A 21,547-nucleotide genomic window follows, 5' to 3' on the forward strand; every position below is an offset into this window, starting at 1 on the left:
GATAAAAGTTTTTTTTAGCAAATTTTTAAAATAAATTGCACAAAAAATACAAACATACATCAATGATTCACATACGTAATTATAATTAAAAATGCTTTTGTTCGGAGAAAATTGACTTCGAAATTTAAGAAAAAAACCTGGAAAAAACCTACTTGTTGGAAGATTTGCAGATGCAGCATCTCCCTCAGGAAGGGCTGAAACGACACAGGTCTTGTCTCGATGAACTTCTCCTGATCGAAGGTGATTTTCTGCGCTTCTTGTATCCTAAGTCCGTCCCGATATCCTCCAATTAATTGAACAAGAGCCCGAAGAAACGCTCGCGATACACCATCACCCAATAGTGCCGACTTATTTTTCAATTGTCGTTTTAGCGACGTGATCTAATTCACGTTTTTATTAAATCAAGCCAATCAAAAGAAAATAATTTTTCCAACAACTTACCACTTCTTGAGGTAGATTATTGAGGTCGTCGAATGGCGTCGTGACGGTGTTTGCGTCCGCGTCCAGAATCACAACTTCGCCGATTTCGTGTCTCTGCACTTTCTGCAACGACAAAAGCGAATTTAGATCGACGACGACGACGACTAGATTGCTTCGGATGCTGCTTGCTGATGTGTTTAAATTGAATTAAGACACAATGGTGCGCGTTTCATTGCCAAGATAGGGATCGCCAAGTTTGGCGTCTCGCTTTCAACGTATACAGGGAGAAACTTTACACAAAAAAATACTACGCTTTCAGTTCAAACAAACAAAAAAACCAATAATTCGTTTTTAATGGGGGCGGCAAAATGGCACGAACGAAGCGAGTGTCATGAGAATATACTTTACCAATTTAGATAAAACCACCAATTTGACTAAAAATTTGGCAAGTCCCGAAAAACATTGTTAAAAAAATCATGGCCCTCGCAAATCCAATAGTAATCAATACTGTTTAAAGCACGAACGAATTATAAACCACATTTTTTTGGAAAAAAACCGACTGACTTTGACAGTCAGTCCTGCTAAATATTTCTGGTAAAAAAAATTAGAAATAAAATTAAAAAAAAATATAATTTGATGATAATAAAAACTAATTATGAGAATTCTCGGTTAATTTTTAGCAAAATTTAGAGATTTTTTTAACTGACTTTCGAGAAATTTTGCGAATTAACAGCGTATTTGAAAGACAATGCAAAAGTAAATGATATTTTAATTTTCGAATTACTTTAAAAGATTTTCCTCAAAATAATAAAAAGCGGTTTTGGTTAAAAAATGTTCAACAAAAATGGTCAAAAAGGGAAAAGGTGTTGCTATTTTTAACTTAAGGCTAATAACTTCGTCCCGTTTTAATAAAATCTCGCTTAAGTGTTTAGAAAATACAAAAATAACACCATTTTTGAAATAATTCTCCGATTTTTTGGCATATTTTTTATTAAATTTCGCGCAATAATTATTGGTGTTTAGAACAATACGTGTTAGAACGCTTAAAATTTTCACTAGAAGTATAAATTCGTCGTGTATTATAAAGAAAATTTCGAGGAAAATATTAATTCTGACGTTTTAATATTCAAAAAAGACAAAAACTACTTTATTTTCAATCACATTCAACGATTTTTTTAGATTCATTGAGAAAATTTCATAAAAGAATCATTTACGGCGAATAAATGTATCTGATTAGTAGTGATTAGTGATTAACTGATTACTCATAAAACTAACATTTTCAACAAAATTCGGCGATTTTCCGGTTTATGTTTGTCTAAATTTCGCGAAATAATGGCGTTTTTGAATGAAAAAAACTGGAACGCCAGTATTTTTTGTTTTGCTCGATTTACTTAAATTTTACAAAAACACGTTTTTTTTAATGCTACATTTTGGATTTTGGGAAATCGCGTAATTTTTTATTTTTCAAATTATAACCCACATTTTTTTGGAAAAAAACCGACTGACTTTGATAGTGTCCTGCTTAATATTTCTGGTAAAAAAAAATAAAAGAATATAGAAATTAAATTAAAAAAAAAAGATAATCTGATGATAATCTGATTAGTTATTGTCTTATTTACTAAGAGGCGAATGTCTTTTTTATTATTATTTTTTTAATAATTTTCATGAAAACAGTTATTACGAAACCTAAACACAAAAAAATTAAAAAGAAACAATTATTTCATATAAGACTGCCAGCCAGAAAAGAAAGATGACGCACTTTGTATAAAATTTTTAATATTTATTTTTTATTATTTTTTATTCTTCTTTTAAATTTGTCGATATTTTTCATTATTACAAAAAATTACGAAAACATTAAACAAAACGTCATTTGAATATTTAAAAATAACGTTAAATTTTTAAAACATAGTGACATCATAAATTGTAAATACTTAAAAAAAATGCAACTGCTTCTGAAAGTGTGAAAGTGCCCACCTTAATACTTTTGGAAATAATAAAAAATTAAATTAAAAAAATGATAATTAACTCAAAAAAGTTTATTTATTTGTTATTGTCTTTTTTTAATGAGGGGCGACTGTCTTTTTATATTTTTTTTTACTAGTTAGCATTAAAACATTACGAAACCTATACACAAAAAAAGAAAAAAACAATCATTTCTTATAAAATAGCCAGAACAGAAAGATAAAGCAAGGTGTATAAAATAAATCATTACTTTTAAATTTATTTTACTTTGTTCTTTTTCTTTAATATTTTTTATTCATTACAAAAAAAAACAAAATTAGTAAACAAAAACTTCATTGAAAAACTTAAAAATGACGTTATTTAGTTACATAAATTGTAAATTACTACCTTTGATGGTGCACTCCTTAATATTTCTGTAAATAATGAATAAAATAAAAAAAATAAAATTAGTTTAAAAAAATGATAATTCAGGGCAAACAATTATTTATTTGTGTGTTATTGTCTTATTTATAAGGGGCAACATTCGTTTTATAATCATTTATATAATAATTAGCCTGAAAACATTTATTACCAAATATATAAACACAAAAACAAATAAAAAAAAAATTTCTTAAACAATAGCCAGAATAGAAAGATAAATCACATTGTATAGATTTATACATAACTTTTTTATTTTTTTATTTTATTCTACTTTTTTCAGTTTCCTGATTTTTTTTCTTCCTACAAAAAAATTAAAAACAGTAAACGAATGTATTCTTTAAAAATTATTACCAAAGTGTAGTATTTTGAAAAATAAAATCGACCTCTTCGAGGATTTTCTTAAAAAACAAGTTATAACAAAGATATTAATTTTCTCCGTTACTTTAAACTCACTCTGTATAGTTTTTTCTATACATGTGAACATTTTCAAAATTTTTCTACAGTTCATTATAATAAAAAAAATGAAATAATAATGAGTCGGTGAAAATATTTTTTTAATTATTTCTAATGACTAACATAAAAAAGGGATATCGAGTGTACTACATTTTTTACTCTTACCACAATATTAACCATATTTCACACACACTTTGACTTATTGGTCAGTTTTTTCAATCTATTTGTAAAGCCATGTCAATTTTTTTATTTCCTTATAAAAAATTACATATTCGCCGTCACACTTACCAACCACAGATAACAAATTTAAATAATATTCATAACAATTTTACATCAGGATAATTTATATAAACATTCGCTTAGTTTCAGAGGAAAACATTCATTAAATTTATGTTTAAAAATAATGAACATACTTTCTGCCAAGAAGCACTTTTAAATTTAAGAGTTATGTTATTTTTGGTCGACGATCGTATTAACAGAACTCGAGACGCAATCTTGTACTTGTGGGATTTCAATAAGGAATTAGCTGAGAAATCGATTGATTCCACAGAACATGAAAAGCAAGACGAAGAAAGTTTCGAGTATTAAGTTTAATTGAACAAAGACTAAAACATTTGGTTCATAATCAATTTTGTGGAAAAGTAATTTTATCTGAAAGACATTTCAATTTTGTAGCGAATACGAGCTTTATTATGATTTATACGACGTGTCAGAACGGCGAAATTCTACTAGACACATCTCTGTCTCAACTAGAATTTATTCGAACGTTGTTATTTGTGTTAAATTAAAAACTGCAACTTTCACCTAATTCACTTTAAGCTTCAACTTGGAACAAATAGAGTCCGGATTGACGAAATTAGTAAATTATGTAAGATGATGAAAATAAATGAGCACAGGAAACACAAATTAAAAGAGATGTGTATTCATGCTGTACCGCTGTCGTGAGGGAAATAACAAGCATCACTATTCATTAAGGAAACTGAATGCAAATCTGCTGAAGTAAATCCGAACATTAAACATGCAATTTGAATCTGGATCGTATACAAAATTTTAATTTTACTCAAACTAAACAATTGCATGCAACATTTAAATGTAAAAAAATCACTGACCGTTTACTTTTTTATAAACTTTTATTTAACTTGCTTAGTTGTCTGTCTGTCTGTTTCATATATTTGGAGCCAAATTTGAAAGGATTCCCGTTGTCCCAATGAATTGAAATTTTGTATACTTACGTAATCTGCGTGTCAATGCAATCATATGTGGTTAAATACCCCCTAAAGCTTTTTTAATTTTTAAAATCCTAATTTGTAAGCAAAAATAGTCTCCTCTTATCAATGCATTATCTTTTACTTTTTATTACATCTTTTAAATAAAAGCTTTTTTCTAAAAAACATTTTTTTTAATTTATTTTATTATTATATTTATTATATTACATTATATTATTTATTTATTAAAATATATTATATATATTTTTCATTATTACAAAAAATTACGAAAACAGTAAACAAAACGTCAATTGAAAATTTAAAAATGACGTCAAATTTTTAAAACATAGTGACATCATAAATTGTAAAATACTTAAAAAAACCAACTTCTTTTGAAAGTGTGAAAGTGCCCAACTTAATACTTTTGGAAATAATAAAGGATTAAATTAAAAAAAATGATAATTAACTCAAAAAGGTTTATTTATTTGTTATTGTTAATTTTTAATTTTTTTAAGGGGCGACTGTCTTTTTGTTATTTTTTTTACTAATTAGCATTAAAACAATACGAAACCTATACACAAAAAAAAACCAATCATTTCTTATAAAACAGCCAGAACAGAAAGATAAAACAAGGTGTATAAAATAAATCATTACTTTTAAATTTATTTTACTTTGTTCTTATTCTTTAATATTTTTTATTCATTACAAAAAAAACAAAAGTAGTAAACAAAAACTTCATTAGAAAACTTAAAAATGACGTTATTTAGTGACATAAATTGTAAAATACTATAGAAAAATTACTGCCTTTGATGGTGCACTCCTTAATACTATGAAATAAAAAAAAATGAAATTAATTTAAAAAAATGATCATTTAGGGCAAATAATTATTTATTTATTTATTTGTTATTGTCTTATTTTATACGGTGATCTGCTGAAGTAAATCCGAACATTAAACATGCAACTTGAATCTGGATCGTATACAAAATTTTAATTTTACTCAAATTAAACAATTGCATGCAACATTTAGGACCGGTTTATAGAAGCGTCATTAATTTAATTCGTAATTAAATGCGTGATTAACTGATCACGTGACCAAATTGAACAAATGTGATTGGTCCATTTACGTTGTTAACTTTTAACAACGAATTAAATTCTAACAAAGTTTTCTATAAACCGGCCCTTAAATGTAAAAAAATCACTGACCGTTTACTTTTTTATAAACTTTTATTTAACTTGCTTAGTTGTCTGTCTGTCTGTTTCATATATTTGGAGCCAAATTTGAAAGGATTCCCGTTGTCCCAATGAATTGAAATTTTGCATACTTACGTAATCTGCGTGTCAATGCAATCATATGTGGTTAAATACCCCCTAAAGCTTTTATAAATTTTAAAATCCTAATTTGTAAGCAAAAATAGTCTCCTCTTATCAATGCATTATTTTTTACTTTTTATTGCATCTTTTAAATAAAAGCTTTTTTCTAAAAAACATTTTTTTAAATTTATTTTATTATTATATTTATTATATTATATTATTATTATATTATATTATATTATTTATTTATTAAAATATATTATATATATTTTATTATTATTTTAATTTACTTATTTTTTACAGGATTGCATTGTCATGCAGATTACGTAAGTATGCAAAATTTCAATTCATTGGGACAACGGAAACCCTTTCAAATTTGGCTCCAAAAATATGAAACAGACAGACAGACAACAAAGCAAGTTAAATAAAATTGACCGTTTACTTTAAAAATTTTCTTATTCTGTGTTATGTTTTTCAATTTCCTGCCTGACTTCAATGCAATAATTTAAATTTTCCGTCCACCCACCGTTCATTGTGGCTCAGTCTCTTTTGTAAATAACGATTCAAAGAACATTAACCACACCTGCTTACAGGCCATTAAAAGCACGAATAAAAAGACACCGAACCCTTTTAAAATCCTATAAAACACGTCGGTGTGCTACGACATTTTTTCCTCCTTGTAAAACAAGCCGCAAATTAATTTGTACAATTAAAACGCTTGGCGATTAGACAAAGACTCAATTAACGTGTCTCCATTGTGTTTATGTCCTTGTAATAATAAACTCTGAAAAAAAAGAGACCGGATGTGACCGGAACCGATGGAATTCCGATACCATTCAATCATCGAATTTATCCGGAGTTGTTAAACTGCATTATTTATTGTGTCGCCTGGTATTAATACAAGGAAAAAATGTTATGGAGCAAATAACCTCGCTCTTTTATTATTGTGTTGAATTATTTTTGAGTTCGTGTCAGTGAATCACTGCAACCAACATCCAGAGACGCTGAATCACCTCAAAATTTACATAATGTAGATATACTTTCTCTTCTTTGATGTTTTTCCAGATAGGACAACGAAGGGATGTTTAATGAAATGACATAAAACCCCTGTTTCAATTTCTAATAAATTAAATTGCATTCGCAACAGTTACATCAGCCTTTAATTTGAATTAATCGATTAAAATACCACCTCAAAGCCTTCGGCAAATATTGCTCTCCTTTGTGATAACAAATCATAATTATGTAATAACGTTAATTTATTGCAAGTTGTTAACAATAATTTCAACTCGAAATTATCCATGAATAAATAACAGTGTCTCAGGGTGCATTATTTACATATCAAAATAAATATTTGTGTTATTAATATTTATCAGAATTTATCTATCGCAGAAATCAACAAAATAATGTCTAAACACGCATATATTAAGTGAAATATACAGGGTGCTCAAAAACTGGCGCACCAACTCAGTGGTACGTTATAGAGAAGCAAGTGCAGATTACGGGAAAAATGTTGAAAAAATTCCTAAAGTTATATTTTAAAAAATCTGGAGCTACAAACTTATTGTGTTAACTTCTTTAGTTTTCATTATTTTTTTATGTTTTTGTGTTTCATACCAGGTAATCGTTCCGTAACAAAACGATGAATAATTATTTTTAAATTTACTATCAGATTTTAGCAGTTTTTTTAATTAAAAAAAATTAAAATTTATCAAAAAAATCACAATGTGTAGATGTGCAAACACTGGGAATTATTTCCTAGGAAACCGTTTCAAAAATAATTTATTTTTATTGTTGCTCAAATTCTATTGCGATCATGACTGTTACACAACGTTGCCACATATCATTTACCTAAAATTTGTTATTTATCAATAACTTTAATACAAAGAATTTTTTTACTATTTTTACCTTTATATGTAACCACTTTTCTACCACACACCATTGAGTTGGTGCGCCAGTTTTTGAGCACGCTGTATATTATCGAATGAAATACAAGTTATGGAAGTAATGGAAAGTCAATAGTTTGGGCAGATTTACTTTTTTTATATTTTGACAATGTTTTTAAACTCCAAACATAGAAACATAAAGTTATGGCCTGTATTAAGTATTATAATCACCTTTTTAAAAATTCAAACAAATCAATGTGTCCACCAAGATTTTTTCCAAATTTTCATTAGTTTTTGACAACATTCCAAAAAAAAAAAAGAAAAACATCGTAATTTTTTACCTTATTTAGTAATTTTACAGTGTTCTATGTTCAAAAATGTGTTAATATGTTCGAAAAAAGCATACTCAACTTCTTTTTTTAAACTATTTTGCCAATAATTATAACTCCAAAAAAATCGTACAATTTTAAAAAATGATGCTTAGTATTAAGTATGATAATAATGTTTTTTTTTTAATTTTAAAGGAATCAGTGTGATCACCAGTTCATTGGAATGAGTTGTAATAACAACATTCTTAGAAGATTTTTTTTCAAGTTTTCATAAATTTTGCAAAATGCAAAAACAACATTAATACTAATAATAATTTTCTCTGAGCAGAAAGTGTGAATATTTTTTAATTTAATTTACGCTTCATAGCCGTACGTATTATTTTTTATTAAAATGAAATAAATCGTGTTCTCAAAGCAGCGCCAAATTGAGGAAAGTAGTAATAATTAAAAAAGAAAATAATGCAATTCATTTTGAAAAGGCCAATTTATTAGAGTAAAATAACATTTTTTTTTAATATTTAAATTTAAAAGTAAAGTAATTTTTGACCTAATTTAGTAATTTTTCTGTGTTCTATGTTTCAAACACGTTCGAAAAACGCAGGCCCAAAGTCGGTGGTTTGCTTTTTGGATAATTATTATCTAACATTTCTCGAAATTATTGCGTTTCGGGAAAATAAATGGGCAATGGACCTTTTCTACCCAATTTTTTTGATCGGGTTAGCAAAATTTCACAAAAAAAACATCGTTTTATCTCAAAAACGTACTTAAAATCTAAAAAAAAATGCAGAAGTGTCTTGTTTTTGATTAATTTTTAACGAAATTTCAGGATTCTAACTGAAAAATGTGCTAAATTAATAACAAAAAACTTTCGAAAAACGACCCAATTGCGTGTTTTTTTTCGGTTCGGTCTGGTTTAGCGAAATTTCACGAAAAAAATAAGTTTTGAGCATGTAGAAATGTGCTAAAACTGTAAAAAAGCCATAATTTGTACAAATTCCGACCTAATTCAATGTTTTTCAGCAGAAAAATTTTCCAGAAATTCCACAAATTTCGCACACAATTTATTGCGGTTATAGCTGATTGAAAAATGTTATAAATTCTTGTTATAATAAACTTAAAAGTTTAAGGGTAAAAAAAGCACAATTTACACAAGCAACTCAAATCGGTGGTTAGTTTTTTGAATAATTTTTATCTAAATTTAAAATTTCTCGAAATTTTTTGATCGAGTTTGTAAAATTTCACAAAAAAAAAATCTTTTTATCTAAAAAACGTACGTAAATCAATCAAAATGCAGAACTGTCTTGTTTTCGATTAATTTTTAACAAAATTTTTCGAATCTAACTGAAAAATGTGCTAAATTAATAACAAGAAACCTTTTGAAAAACGATCCAATTTTGTGTTTTATTTAGGTTCGGTTTGGCTTAGCAAAATCTCACGAAAAAAATTGACTTTTAAGCTTATAGAAATGTGCTAAAACTTTAAAAAAGGCATAATTTGTACCAATTCGACCTAATTTAATGTTTTTCTGCTCACTTTCGAAAAATTCCAAAATTTCTTGTTATACCTAATTGAAAAATCTTATAAATTCTTGTTATAATAAGCTTAAAAGTTCATAGTAAAAAAAGCACAATTTACACAATTTTCAGCCAAATTCACGATTAAAATATAAAAATCTCACGAAAAAAATTTAGTTTTCGTCCAAAAATGTGTTTAAAGGTTTAAAAAAAGCAAACCCAATCCCCTGTTTTTTTACCTACCTTATACCTTATGGTTGGCAGCTTCATTTCGAAAAAATATAAAAAAGCAAAACCATAATTTTTGACCCAATTTGACGATGTTTTTCACAAGGTTTAGCAAAATTCAATCAAAAAACACTGGAAAATGCTAAACTGTCCCATTTTCGGTTAGATTAATTTTCCAATTATCTCTCTCGATCGCTAAAGAAATGCGTTTTTGACCAAAAATGTGTTGAAATTCTCAAAAAAAAGCAAAACTTATAATCATCAAGACTAAGTTAAAAAAAAACACACAAAGGTGAACGATTAGTCTTTATGATCCAGGTCAAGTAAAAATAGAATCAAATTATTTGAATTTTAATTCTGTTTCAAACAAATTCCTTTGTGTTGAGAATTTTTGTACAAAACAACTTCCTCTTTCCGGTTGTACATTTTTAAATAATATTTTTGTCGCTGCTCTAATGAACCAGCTGTCAACAGCAATTCCACAAATTATATTTTACACCAAAAAAAAATTCGACCTTACAGTGTTTAATATTGAACTGTCACGATCTCATTTCCAGGTAAACATTACGTAATTAGAAAAGACGACATAATTAATATTTGTTTTCTCAAAACTCTACGTACGTCACACACATCAGTTTCAAAAACAATATTTGAAATGAATTCCAACGATAGAATAAAATCGATTACTCGCTCACCTTCATTACTTCCTCAGGTACACCAATAAGGAAAGGCATCGGCGCCAGCAAATAATCTATCAGTGCCATCGGAAGCACCGGAATGAAAATGTGCTGCCATATCATTGGATAAATCACATCGTTGGCCGATTGCACACAAGCGCTCAATCTTTTCAGTTTCTTCGACGTGAAGATGATCCTCCTTTCGTACAACATTGACGCGAAGATTATCATCATGTTGTGCGAATCCACAGCGTTGTAATACTCGGTGAGGTTGCGCTGAAATACAAGTAGAGACCGGATTTTAGGAAACTTTTTTCTTAAATTCGAAAAAAAGTGTTTTTTTTTAATGGGAATTGAAAATAAGAAATTTTTTCCAATTTTTTTTTTTATTAGTATTTCAGTTTAAAATCCTTACTAAAAATATTTTCATTTTACAGTTATTTTGTTTCACATCTAAAGATTTCTTGTTTTTCAGGCTTCCAGTATTTTACCATTTTAGTTTCTTAATTTTTTTATTAATGTTTTTAATTTGCAGTTTCAAATTTTTTTAAATGTCACTAAGATCTACAAAATTTTAATCTTACGGTTTTTTAGTTTTTTGTATTCCAGTTTTTAAGTTTTTTAGCTTTCAGAATCTAATGTTTCAATTTACCAGTGTTTTTTCTCAGTTCTATAGTTTTTTCAATTTCTCAGTTTTTCTGTCGATTCAGAATTTCAGTCTCAATATTTTTCAGTTTTTTGTGTTTTTAGTTTCTCAACGATAAAGACACTCTGTGAGTATTTGAACTTGTAATTTTTGAAAATACACATACATACTTTAATTCTATTTAATTCCATATAACACTTTCAAATAATAAAAAAATAATTTACGTAGAAGTGGCAAAATTGCAGTGTTCGCCGATTGTTAATTTTGATTTTAAAAATTTATTTATTTTATTTATTAAAATTGTAATTATTAATTTTTACAAACCGACAGTGCAGATTTTAATAAGTTGTGTGAAAGTCTTACTTTCCTAAGATTCTCAGTTTTTGTGTAATAAATGTAAAAAAGTGTGTTTTCGTCAAACTATTTCAAAAACAAGGCAAAATCGACCATTTCGCGTTCGCATCTTAAGTGAAATCTCATTCTGTGAGAAAGACCGGCCCTAAAACCGGTTCACTGGTGTGTCATTTGTTCCAGGAATGAATAATTGAGTGTATAACTTTTTTGCTATTTGAAATATTGCCATAACGTTTTTATTATCCGATAGATCGACTTAAAATCTACAAACTAAAAATGTTTTTATTATGCACAGGGTGTTGTATACAGGGTGGTGAACCAAAGTTATATTTTTTTAAATGCAACACCCTATGTATCTTTGCATAATTGGATTCTACGCAAAAAAATAATGTAACTTTATATAAACTATTATGGGTTTATCTCTTTTTGTTTCGGAATTATTCAACTTTTCGTTATAAAAAAGACCAATTTTTGAAAAATCACTGCAAAGTCGCTTATGAATATTTTCCGATAAATTTGCAATAGAAAAATTCAGAACACCTTGTAGTTTTAGTAAATCGACAACTTTTAGTTAAAGCACGCAGAAATAGTCTACTTTTACTTGAAACACGGAAATAATGTACAGGGTGTGCCAAAACGCAAAAAGTTAAATAACTATTTTTTTTCAAATGGAACATCCTGTATTTAATTAAATGTATCGAAAGCATTTTTGATAAGCATTCTAACGGTATGGGATTTGCATAGCAAATTTAAAATATTTTTCAAAATTGTTCAAAAAAATATATTTTATTACAAGAAAATTTGTTAGCCTAGACTCTGATAGTCAAATAGTAATTAATTTTTTGACATGTACTAATGTGACTAATTACACAAGTAATCTAATTATTACCTGGTACATAAATGAATTTAACCCATTAAGAATTAATAATAAAATAAATAAAAAAATTATTTTTTATTTTTTTGAACAATTTAAGAAATATTGTAAATTTGCTATAAAAACTGCATATCAATAGAAGGCTTATAAAAAATGCAATTGACACATGTAAAGAAATACATGGTGTTCCATTAAAAAAAATGAGTTATTTAACTTTTTGCGTTTTGGCACACCCTGTACATTATTTCCGTGTTTCAAGTAAAAGTAGACTATTTCCTAAAACTACAAGGTATTCTGAATTTTTCTGTTGCACATTTGCCGAAAAATATCCACAGGCGACTTTGCTGCGATTTTTCAAAAATTGGTCTTTTTGATAACGAAAAGTTGAATAATTCCGAAACGAAAAGAGATAGACCCATAACAGTTTATATAAAGTTACATTATTTTTTTGCGTAGAATCTAATCATGCAAAAATGTATAGCGTGTTCCATTTAAAAAAATGTAACTTTGGTTCACCACCCTGTATACAACAACCTGTGTACAATAAAAACATTTTTGGTTTGTGGACTTTAAGTCGCTCTATTGGAAAATGAAAACAGAATCGCAATATTTTAAATAATAAAAAAATTATAGACCGATTATGCACCCCTGGGTCACCCTGTATATTTTCATACAGTGTAATTTTAAACAAAAAACCAACTAATTTACAACAGCAAATTTAAAACATCATTTTGGTTCAACAGTTAATTAACTTTTTTGTACCTTTTTTGTGTAATAAATAATTTTAAGTTTTTGAAAAACGTAGTTCGTGTTGTATATTTTTCTAATGGAATTTATTGCAATAAAAAATATGTTTTTATTTTTCCTCTAATAGGAATTAATAAAAAATTTATCCAAAACTCCCTAAAAATCCGGTCTCTCCACATAAGAGAAAAAACTGAAAACCAGACGGGCGTGTAGACACGCGAACCGATCCCGTTTTTAATCAATTATAGTGCGATTTGATCACGAAAGTGAACACCTGAAAGCAAACTAAAGGCAAAAAACCGTCCAGATCGCACGTTTGAAACTTTAAAATCTAATCCCTCATTTATGGATCACGTCCGGAATAATTGAACACTTACGTTTTCCGGTATACTCGGCAACTGGAACGGTTTAGGGACCTCAACAGAGAAGTTCTGAAAAGATAAGACGTTAGCATTCACACGCAGCTAGTGTTCCTCAACTTACACTCTCTCCTCGGTTGAAAGGAACAGTGAAATATTTACCCGCTTCCGCTAATTTCGTGTTGTAAACGGCCGACAAGAATTCGCTCAAGTCTTCGGATCGCGGACTGGTCATTAATACTGCTATGTTATCTAGAAACCTGTCAGAAGGAGCTTTGTGTTGTTTTGGTTTTTTTTTCTCAGTTTGGTGATGAAAGAGATAATCAGGGCTTTTGACTCTGTACTTTTGTAATTTATTTAAAATAATTCATTATGTTGTGGTGAGTTATGCATGGAAACGTGCTCGTCGAGCGATTGTGGACGTGTAAACAACGATAATTATATGGTAACAAAGTTGTATGGTTGACACGATTTCCAGGAGAAAAATTATGCTACAAGTTGAAAGCGGCACTAAGTTGTCTCATTAGAGCGCACGAACTTAGCACAATTTGTTTCCAATTAGCTGGCAAGCTCTAAGATTTTTTATTTTGAACGAAAACATCAAAAAGCTCTTCATTAGCACCTTTAATGCCCAATAAAGAGGCACACTTTTTAAGCACACAAATTTTGAGAGCCATGAAAAAAAACAAAACTTCGGTAACTCAAGTAAGTAAATGCCAACAAAATAAATCAAGTAATCGAAAATTCATGTTATTAGCAATAAATGAAAAAAAAAAACAAGATTTAAATGCATTTGATACGGTAATAAAATTTGTTTTAATAATCTTCAAGAAAAAAGTAATTATCTGACATTACACAGCAAAGCTACATTTTTTTTAAGTATATTTATTATGTAATTTTAAGACAAACAATGTTTAAAAATACGTAAAAAACTGGCGTTAGACTCAGTGGAAGATAAAATGGTTCGTGTTATCACAAAATTCGGCATATCGAAGTTCGACTGTACCGATAAAATATCAAAAGGAAAATTTCAGAAGATGTGAAATGTGGAAAAAGACCTAGGTACTCAATTATTAAATTAAAAAAAAATCAACACAGGTTGGCAAAAAGCTTCGTTTCGTAAATTATCATTTCATGATTAAGAAAAAACATTTATAATCTTTAACTAAGAGACGTATACAACATTTTTCCTACATCTAGGTCTTTTCTTGTCAAATATATAAAAAAAGAAAAAAGCTTTAACAGACTGCTGCATTATTGCACTAAATATTAATAATTAAAAAACAAGGTGAATAAAATAAATACATAAATTCTCGCTTAGATTCTACTCATTCTTATCAATATTCTTCCATAAAATTTCTCGAGTTTTTTTAATTTTTTTTTAGAAATGTTTTAGATTATTATTTACCATTATTTATGAATTCCTCTCTAGATTTTTCTTTTTAAGATTTCCCTCTAATTCTTTTCTAGATTTGAAATCTGGACTCTTGTTTAGATCTGCGTCTTCTTAAGAATTCTCTAGTTTCGTGTAGAATATTTCCAGACAAAATTTTACATTCTTTTAGATAATTTTATAAACTGTTCACCAGATGCTTCTTTACAATTATTTTCTAGACTCTAGTCAAAATTATTTTGCAAAAAAAGTTTTTTCATTCTCTTGTCAAAATTCTTCGTTTCCTTTAAATCTTTCTAAATTATTCTTTAACATCGTTTCTACACTTTTCTTTAGATTTTTCTTTTCAATATTCTTCACTGATTCTTTTCTAAATTTGAAATCTGTACTCTTTTTTAGATTGGTTATTTTGTAAAACCCTCTTTAGATTCTCTAGATTTTTCTTTGAAGGTATTTTGTTGACTGTATTCAAAATTTTTCAGAAGCACTTCTAAATTCTCTTGAAGGTCCATTTAGATAGAATTTTTTTAATTATTCTTTAGCATTCGTTTTGTATCCTTTATGTTTTCTACATTCTCCATATTCTCGCTTAGATTCGAGTGCATCTTTTTTAAATTCCTTCATAGTTTCGTTTACAACTTTTCCACATTATTCTTTAGCCTTGTTGCTACACTCTTCTATCTTCTTTAAATTATTTTATAAATCCATCTTTAGATTCGTTTATAAATTCTGTTGTACATTCTTCTTTGGGTCTATTTTGTAGACTGTGTTCAAATTTTTTTTTTAAACAAATTTGCTTTTAGATTCCAATCTGCGTCTTTTCAAGAATTCTTCTAAAGTTTCATTTCGAATTTTTCTAGATTGCCCTTTGATATTGATCTTGTACACTTCTCTAGATTTTTCTTAAGATTCTTCTCTTATTTTTTTCTAAAACCGTTTATTCGTTTATTCTTCTCTAGAATCTCCTTTAAAAACATTTTATAGATTGTATTCAAAATTATTAATACTTCTACATTCTCCGAATTCTCATTTAGAAATTACTGTCCTTTCCAAAAATAATCTAACAGTTGGGTTCACAAATTTTCTAAATCATTCCTTAGTAATATTTCTGTACAAAACTTTGGGTTCTAAACACAAAATTAACTAATTCTAAAAATGCATTTTCCCCAATTTTTTTTACATTATATTATTATAATTCACAGTGCATTCGGATAATTTCAAACAGATTAAATCTTCTTCAAATAATCTTAGAATTCGTTCAAGTTGCGAAAAATTCACCTTTGGCAACGCTGGTCTGTACTTTAAAATTTCCCTCTTATGGACAATAATTAGAGCTTTTAAACAAAAAAACCTAATTTATTTATTAATCTTTCATTATCATAATAAGTAGGTAAACAGTAGATGCCTGCAGTTAATGAGATAATTCCAAAAGATACTGACTGAGAAATAAAATTTAATAAATATGTATGTCAGTAGAAAAATCTTTACTACACAGAAAGACAATTTCCATTCTTATGAAATATAGGTATCGCAAATTAAACATTTCTGATCCCATTGTAAGTACTACTTACTTTTAGGTATACTACTTTTTTTACAGAATGAAAGTGTTTAATTAGCTACCGAAATGGAATACAATGTAGCTTCAGAGCGAGCTAGTTTATTTATTAACCTTTAAATACTGTTGTAAGTAAAAAAATAAGTTTATTAAGTAATTAACTGAGGGTTTTGTGCTTACTATCCATTATTATTTAACTTTTTTTCTTTTTCTCCAAACGGATTAAATCAGTTTGTTGTGCCAGAAATAAAATAAAATTTGACATCGCAATATGCAACAACTCGACGTCATCTACGTAAAACGAGAACTTCCGGAGGCAAATGCGACTTGGCAGAAATTACAACCATTATACACTGTTCAATTAATCTTAACAGAGTGACTCTTGTGACAGGTGTCCAATACTGCCATATGCAAATTTCAGCTGAAATAATTCATTCCAAACGGTAGTAGTACGAGCCACGTCAAGCAAAAAAGAAAGAAAGTTAATAATTAGTTTGCGATAGAATAATTTCCGTAATGGCCTTGATAAGAATATCACACGACATGATGCATGGGAATTTATCCAGACCCAACCTAGGCCTACGATAAGAAATATAATTGTTAAATAACACATAATTGCGTTCGTGATCCATAACAACTTGCATAATGACTGCTAAACATTGGTCATCTCCATTCTGCGGGAAATTGAAAAATCCGGAACATTATCTGTTAGTAAAATTGCCAATGACCTGACAAACAAGATAATCGTCCACATACTGACACAAATACAATTAAAAAAAAGGACAAATATTGATATAGTAGCTGTTTATTCAGTTCTTGATTTACGAAAGTGTGACGATTAAGTGATTCACACAGGCCACAAAAAAGGGTAGAAAGTGAATTTGAAATTGTTACGCGACGTGAAAATGAGACTTCAAAAGGAGAAGTCGGGAAAATAAATTGAAACAAAGACGTTGTACAGGCACTTTTTTACAGAGAATTTAATAATGTTGTCAACGTTTTTTTTAATAATTCGTTTAGCTTTAATAACATAAAGTTGTATTTTTTAAATGAGAATCATAGTTGGCTATGACATTTTCGAAAAGCTTATTTTTTTCTGAAGTGAAAACAATATAAATATAGTTTGATATATATTCAAAATATTTGAACGTAGTTGGCCATGGAAAAATTATTTTACATAAAAGGTGTGAATAATCTAGAAATTTTGTGAACGGTTATTAAAGTAAAAAATGTGAAATAAAAATAAGCTATGTTTAAGTTATTTTTAATTGAATAAATATACGAGCGTCACAGATTTTAATTACATAAAAAATGTGCAAAAAATTGAAAACGATGACTTTTTTATGATTTAGTGAAGTGCAATGGAGATGACGTTGATAATTTTTGTAAAATAAAATTTTATTGAGACGCAATCATACAATTAATAATATTTTTCTTCTTCCGACATTTCATGTTTAAAATTAGAAAATAGAATGACAATCTAAGCTTGCCATTTTAAATATAAAAAAAATAATTTTTAGTATATGCAAAAATTTTATTTAATAATAATTTATTATGCTGTTTTTGAATTAATTAGGGTTTAAAAAATCATTAAATTATAAATACTGGTTAGGTAATACAACTTTCATAGTTTTAATTAAAAATCCAAAAATATTTCATGGCCTACTATAAAGAAAAGCGAAATGTTTTGTTTTTTCTTAAATATTTAAAATTAATGTATTACACAAATAGACATGTCAAATCAGAAAAAAATAAGCTTTTCAAAAATATCACAGCCGCCTATGATTCCCATTTAAAAAAATTAAACTTTATGTTATTCCAGCTAAACGAATAGTTAAAAAAATCGCTGATAGTATTATTAAATTCTCTGTAAAAAATGCCTAATGTTTTTGTTTCAAATGTGTATCTTTTATAATAAGGAAGATATGAATTTTTTAAGATTTCGCTAAAATGTCAACTTTTGTTTATAAGTCGAAAACAAAAGACGATAGCGGAATGCGGTTTTGACCAAAATTATTTTCTCAAAAAACGGACCCGAGAATGTGTCACTCGTTTTTCTCAAAACCTCTTAGATATTCGGACATCCAAAATGCAGCACCCTGTACAGTCACGTTCAAAAAGAATGACACTCCTAAAACTGCAGCTATAAATCTTTTCGATATGTCATTATTTTAGATCGTGACTGTACATATCGTAAAAAATAGCAATAGTGTATTCATATTTAAATAGATATGTGGCACAATAAAAAAATAGTTTTGCTTGTTCACTAATTAATTATATCAATTCTTTAAACAAATTACGAGTGTTGAAAGTACTTGTTATTTATTTCATTAGATAAGGTATGAAAAAACACTTGAGTAATTCTCGTATTCACATTTTTTTTTATAAATTAGTCTGTTTTGTTCTTTTTTGCCACAACTCTGTAGACACAGTTTAATTCACAATCTCGTCGAGAATGAATTTAAACGACAGAATGCGACAGCTAAAGCAAATAAAAAGCAAATTGCTACCGTCGAACAACCTTCGAGTTTCCAAATTAGAAATCGTGCAATGGTTCGAATTGTTAAACTTGTCGCCAATGCATTCATTTAAACGTCAGTGAACTTATCTCCATTGAAAAACAAAAGTAAATAAAGAGATAACCAACCACAAAATTGTGGTAAACCCAGACTGGCTAAATAACTGTATTGCTTCTGATTGGCGAATGAATCATCTTTCATGACCCTTGCTGTTATCACACAATCGATAATTGAGATAACCACTCTCACTTACTGTACTGTGTGAAAAAGTACGATTTGGGAAAATATAGTTTTGAGAATCGATATTGTGTTAGCGTAGGTCAGCAATCAATGACCAACGCCTGCTCCGACTGCTAAAATGTATTCACATTCCCTTGTCTCACGTAAAAATCCATTTGAATAAAAGCATATTAAATTTTTTTAATTGGCAACGTGACAATACAAAAATAGTCTTCTAAACGCGACAAAGGACAGAATAAACCAAACAAATCCCTAAATCTTTAGATAAATAACTACGCGTTTAAAAAAAATGTTGAGCAATTGAGAAACCCCTTATCATAAGAGTCAGGAAATTTTGGACAAGGTTTTAAGGAGGAATATTTGAAAAAAAATGTACGGAAAATAGATTAATTTGTAAACAAAAAATTTTTGTTCGGCAAAATAGAATTCATCACCCCACATAATAAATCATAGTAACATGACGAATCTCATTGTTTTTCCGGGATTGATTTACAATACTACGTAGGTAGGTGTGGGTATACGATCATAAATTGTTATTTATTTTATACGAGAATGAACAAATTGAGTCATTTCACTAGTGTTCACAACGTTCACATTTAAAAACTTTTGTTTTGTTTATAAACTTAATCCAAATAAAATTTTTCTTTAAATATTTCTTCTTCGAATAGAGTATTTTCAGTATAAGGTTTTAAATCCATAGTAAATAGTTATCAAAAAACAGTATCAAAAAAATCAGGTTTAACTGCGTTAAACTGAGCAAAAAATTAAACCAATTTGTGAATTTTTAGCTCAATCAAGGCAGCAAAAATTTTTGGCGAAATAACTGAGTGTTTGATTGAAAAAAAAGGTAAAGATTACGATGATTATTTTCACTAATTTTTAACGAAATTTTGCGTTTCTAAAAAAAACAAGTAAATGCAAAATAATTAACTATCTGACATGAAGACCTGGAAAAATGCGAAGATAATGTGATTCGCGATTAAAATCGATGATTTTTCAGATTATTTTTGTTAAAATTACAGGATATATTGCGTTTCGCGATAAAAAAAAAGTAAAAAGCGTTAAAATAAGTAAAAATTGCACCTTTTTAAACCAATCTGTAAATCTTCAGCTCAAAGACGAAAATAACACCATTTTCGATTATTGACAACTTTTCACGGAATCCGCAAAATAATTCAGTGTGTTACTGAAATACAGATAGATAAAATCATTTTCAAGTAAATTCAGCAATTTCTTTGCTGAAGAAAGTTATGAATAAGCACACCAATTTGTAAGTTTTTAGCTCAAAAATGTGTTTAAGCACAAAAATAGCACCATTTTCGTCCAGATTTCGAATAAATAAATCATTCGAAAAAGACAAAGTAACACCATTTTCAATCAATTTTTTGAGTTATTTTTGACAAAATTCCCCGAAATAATAATTAAATTTCTACGAAGGCAAAATGTTATTTTCGACATTATTTAGTGATTTTCTTCCCATTTAAAGAACTTTCGTTTTTATTTTTTCGTTATTTTTGAGGAAACTTTGCTTTCTGACTATTTTTTGATGAATAATTCCATTTGAATGTGAAAAACGCCAGAAAAGGGTAAAAATACTGTCATTTTAGGGTTGTTCTGATCTGGGTTAAGGTTTTTAACGCAAATGCACGTGTTATATGCTTAAAAAATACTTTATTTAAACAAAAATAAAATTTGGTTCTGATTTTATAACAATAAAAATAGGAAATACTGTTCAAACTGTTCAAAACGCAAACCGATCCTTGTCCAAAAACATCCTGAATTATTTATAATTTTTGTATATACACATTTTTTAAATATTTTAACAACTAACAGCTTGGTCAATTACATACAGGGTGAATTAACTGAGGTTTATTTAACTCAAATGCAACAAATTCTAATTAAATTACACTTGATACAGATTTATTTTTTAATAATAGATAATAATAAATATGTAGTTCATGATAAAATTTAGCCAAAACAAAGTTCACAATACTCAGAACAATGCAATCAATAGTTACAGATCTGTCAAGCTGGAATTAGTATTATTGGTTACATCTAAGAAAATTTGTTTATAATTGAATCACCCTGTATAATTGCCAGCCTCAGGTGAAATTTGCCAGCACTGAGCCAAGATATGATGAACTTCTATACCAAACTTTTTAATTTGGTTAAAATACGCCAACCAAGTTAATTCAAAACTTTGTGCTTTCTTCTTGAAAATAGCAAGAAGTTTTCATGTTTTTGCCAAGAGAACGAAACTAAACTAAACCAAACAATGAAAGCTTAGCTCAAAATACTTAATTAGATATTAATCTTATTTTGACCCAGCTTGTATTATTTATTTTTTCTGAATCTTAATTTTTTTTATTACTTATAATGAAAATTACATATAATTCATTAGTATTACGAGCAAGTAGCTAATTTGCACACAAAAATTATATTTCGTATTTAATTATAA

At 28.0% G+C, this 21,547-nt stretch overlaps 1 protein-coding gene across 5 annotated transcripts in view; it reads right to left on the minus strand.

The window, feature by feature from the left end:
- LOC659951 (DENN domain-containing protein 1A) overlaps nucleotides 1-21,547 on the minus strand; it is a 46,872-nt gene that overhangs the window by 23,757 nt on the left and 1,568 nt on the right. For all 5 annotated transcript variants that reach the window (XM_015984564.2, XM_966217.4, XM_008197337.3 and 2 more), the window contains exons 4-8: nucleotides 13,507-13,642; nucleotides 13,401-13,454; nucleotides 10,421-10,678; nucleotides 442-543; nucleotides 153-380 (exon numbers count right to left, since the gene is read on the minus strand). In XM_015984564.2, the coding sequence (XP_015840050.1) occupies nucleotides 153-380; nucleotides 442-543; nucleotides 10,421-10,678; nucleotides 13,401-13,454; nucleotides 13,507-13,642 (778 nt within the window). The remainder of the gene's footprint in view (nucleotides 1-152; nucleotides 381-441; nucleotides 544-10,420; nucleotides 10,679-13,400; nucleotides 13,455-13,506; nucleotides 13,643-21,547) is intronic.

This window comes from Tribolium castaneum, chromosome 1, assembly GCF_031307605.1.
Source record: "Tribolium castaneum strain GA2 chromosome 1, icTriCast1.1, whole genome shotgun sequence".
In the NCBI taxonomy this organism is placed as follows: Eukaryota; Metazoa; Arthropoda; class Insecta; order Coleoptera; family Tenebrionidae; genus Tribolium; species Tribolium castaneum.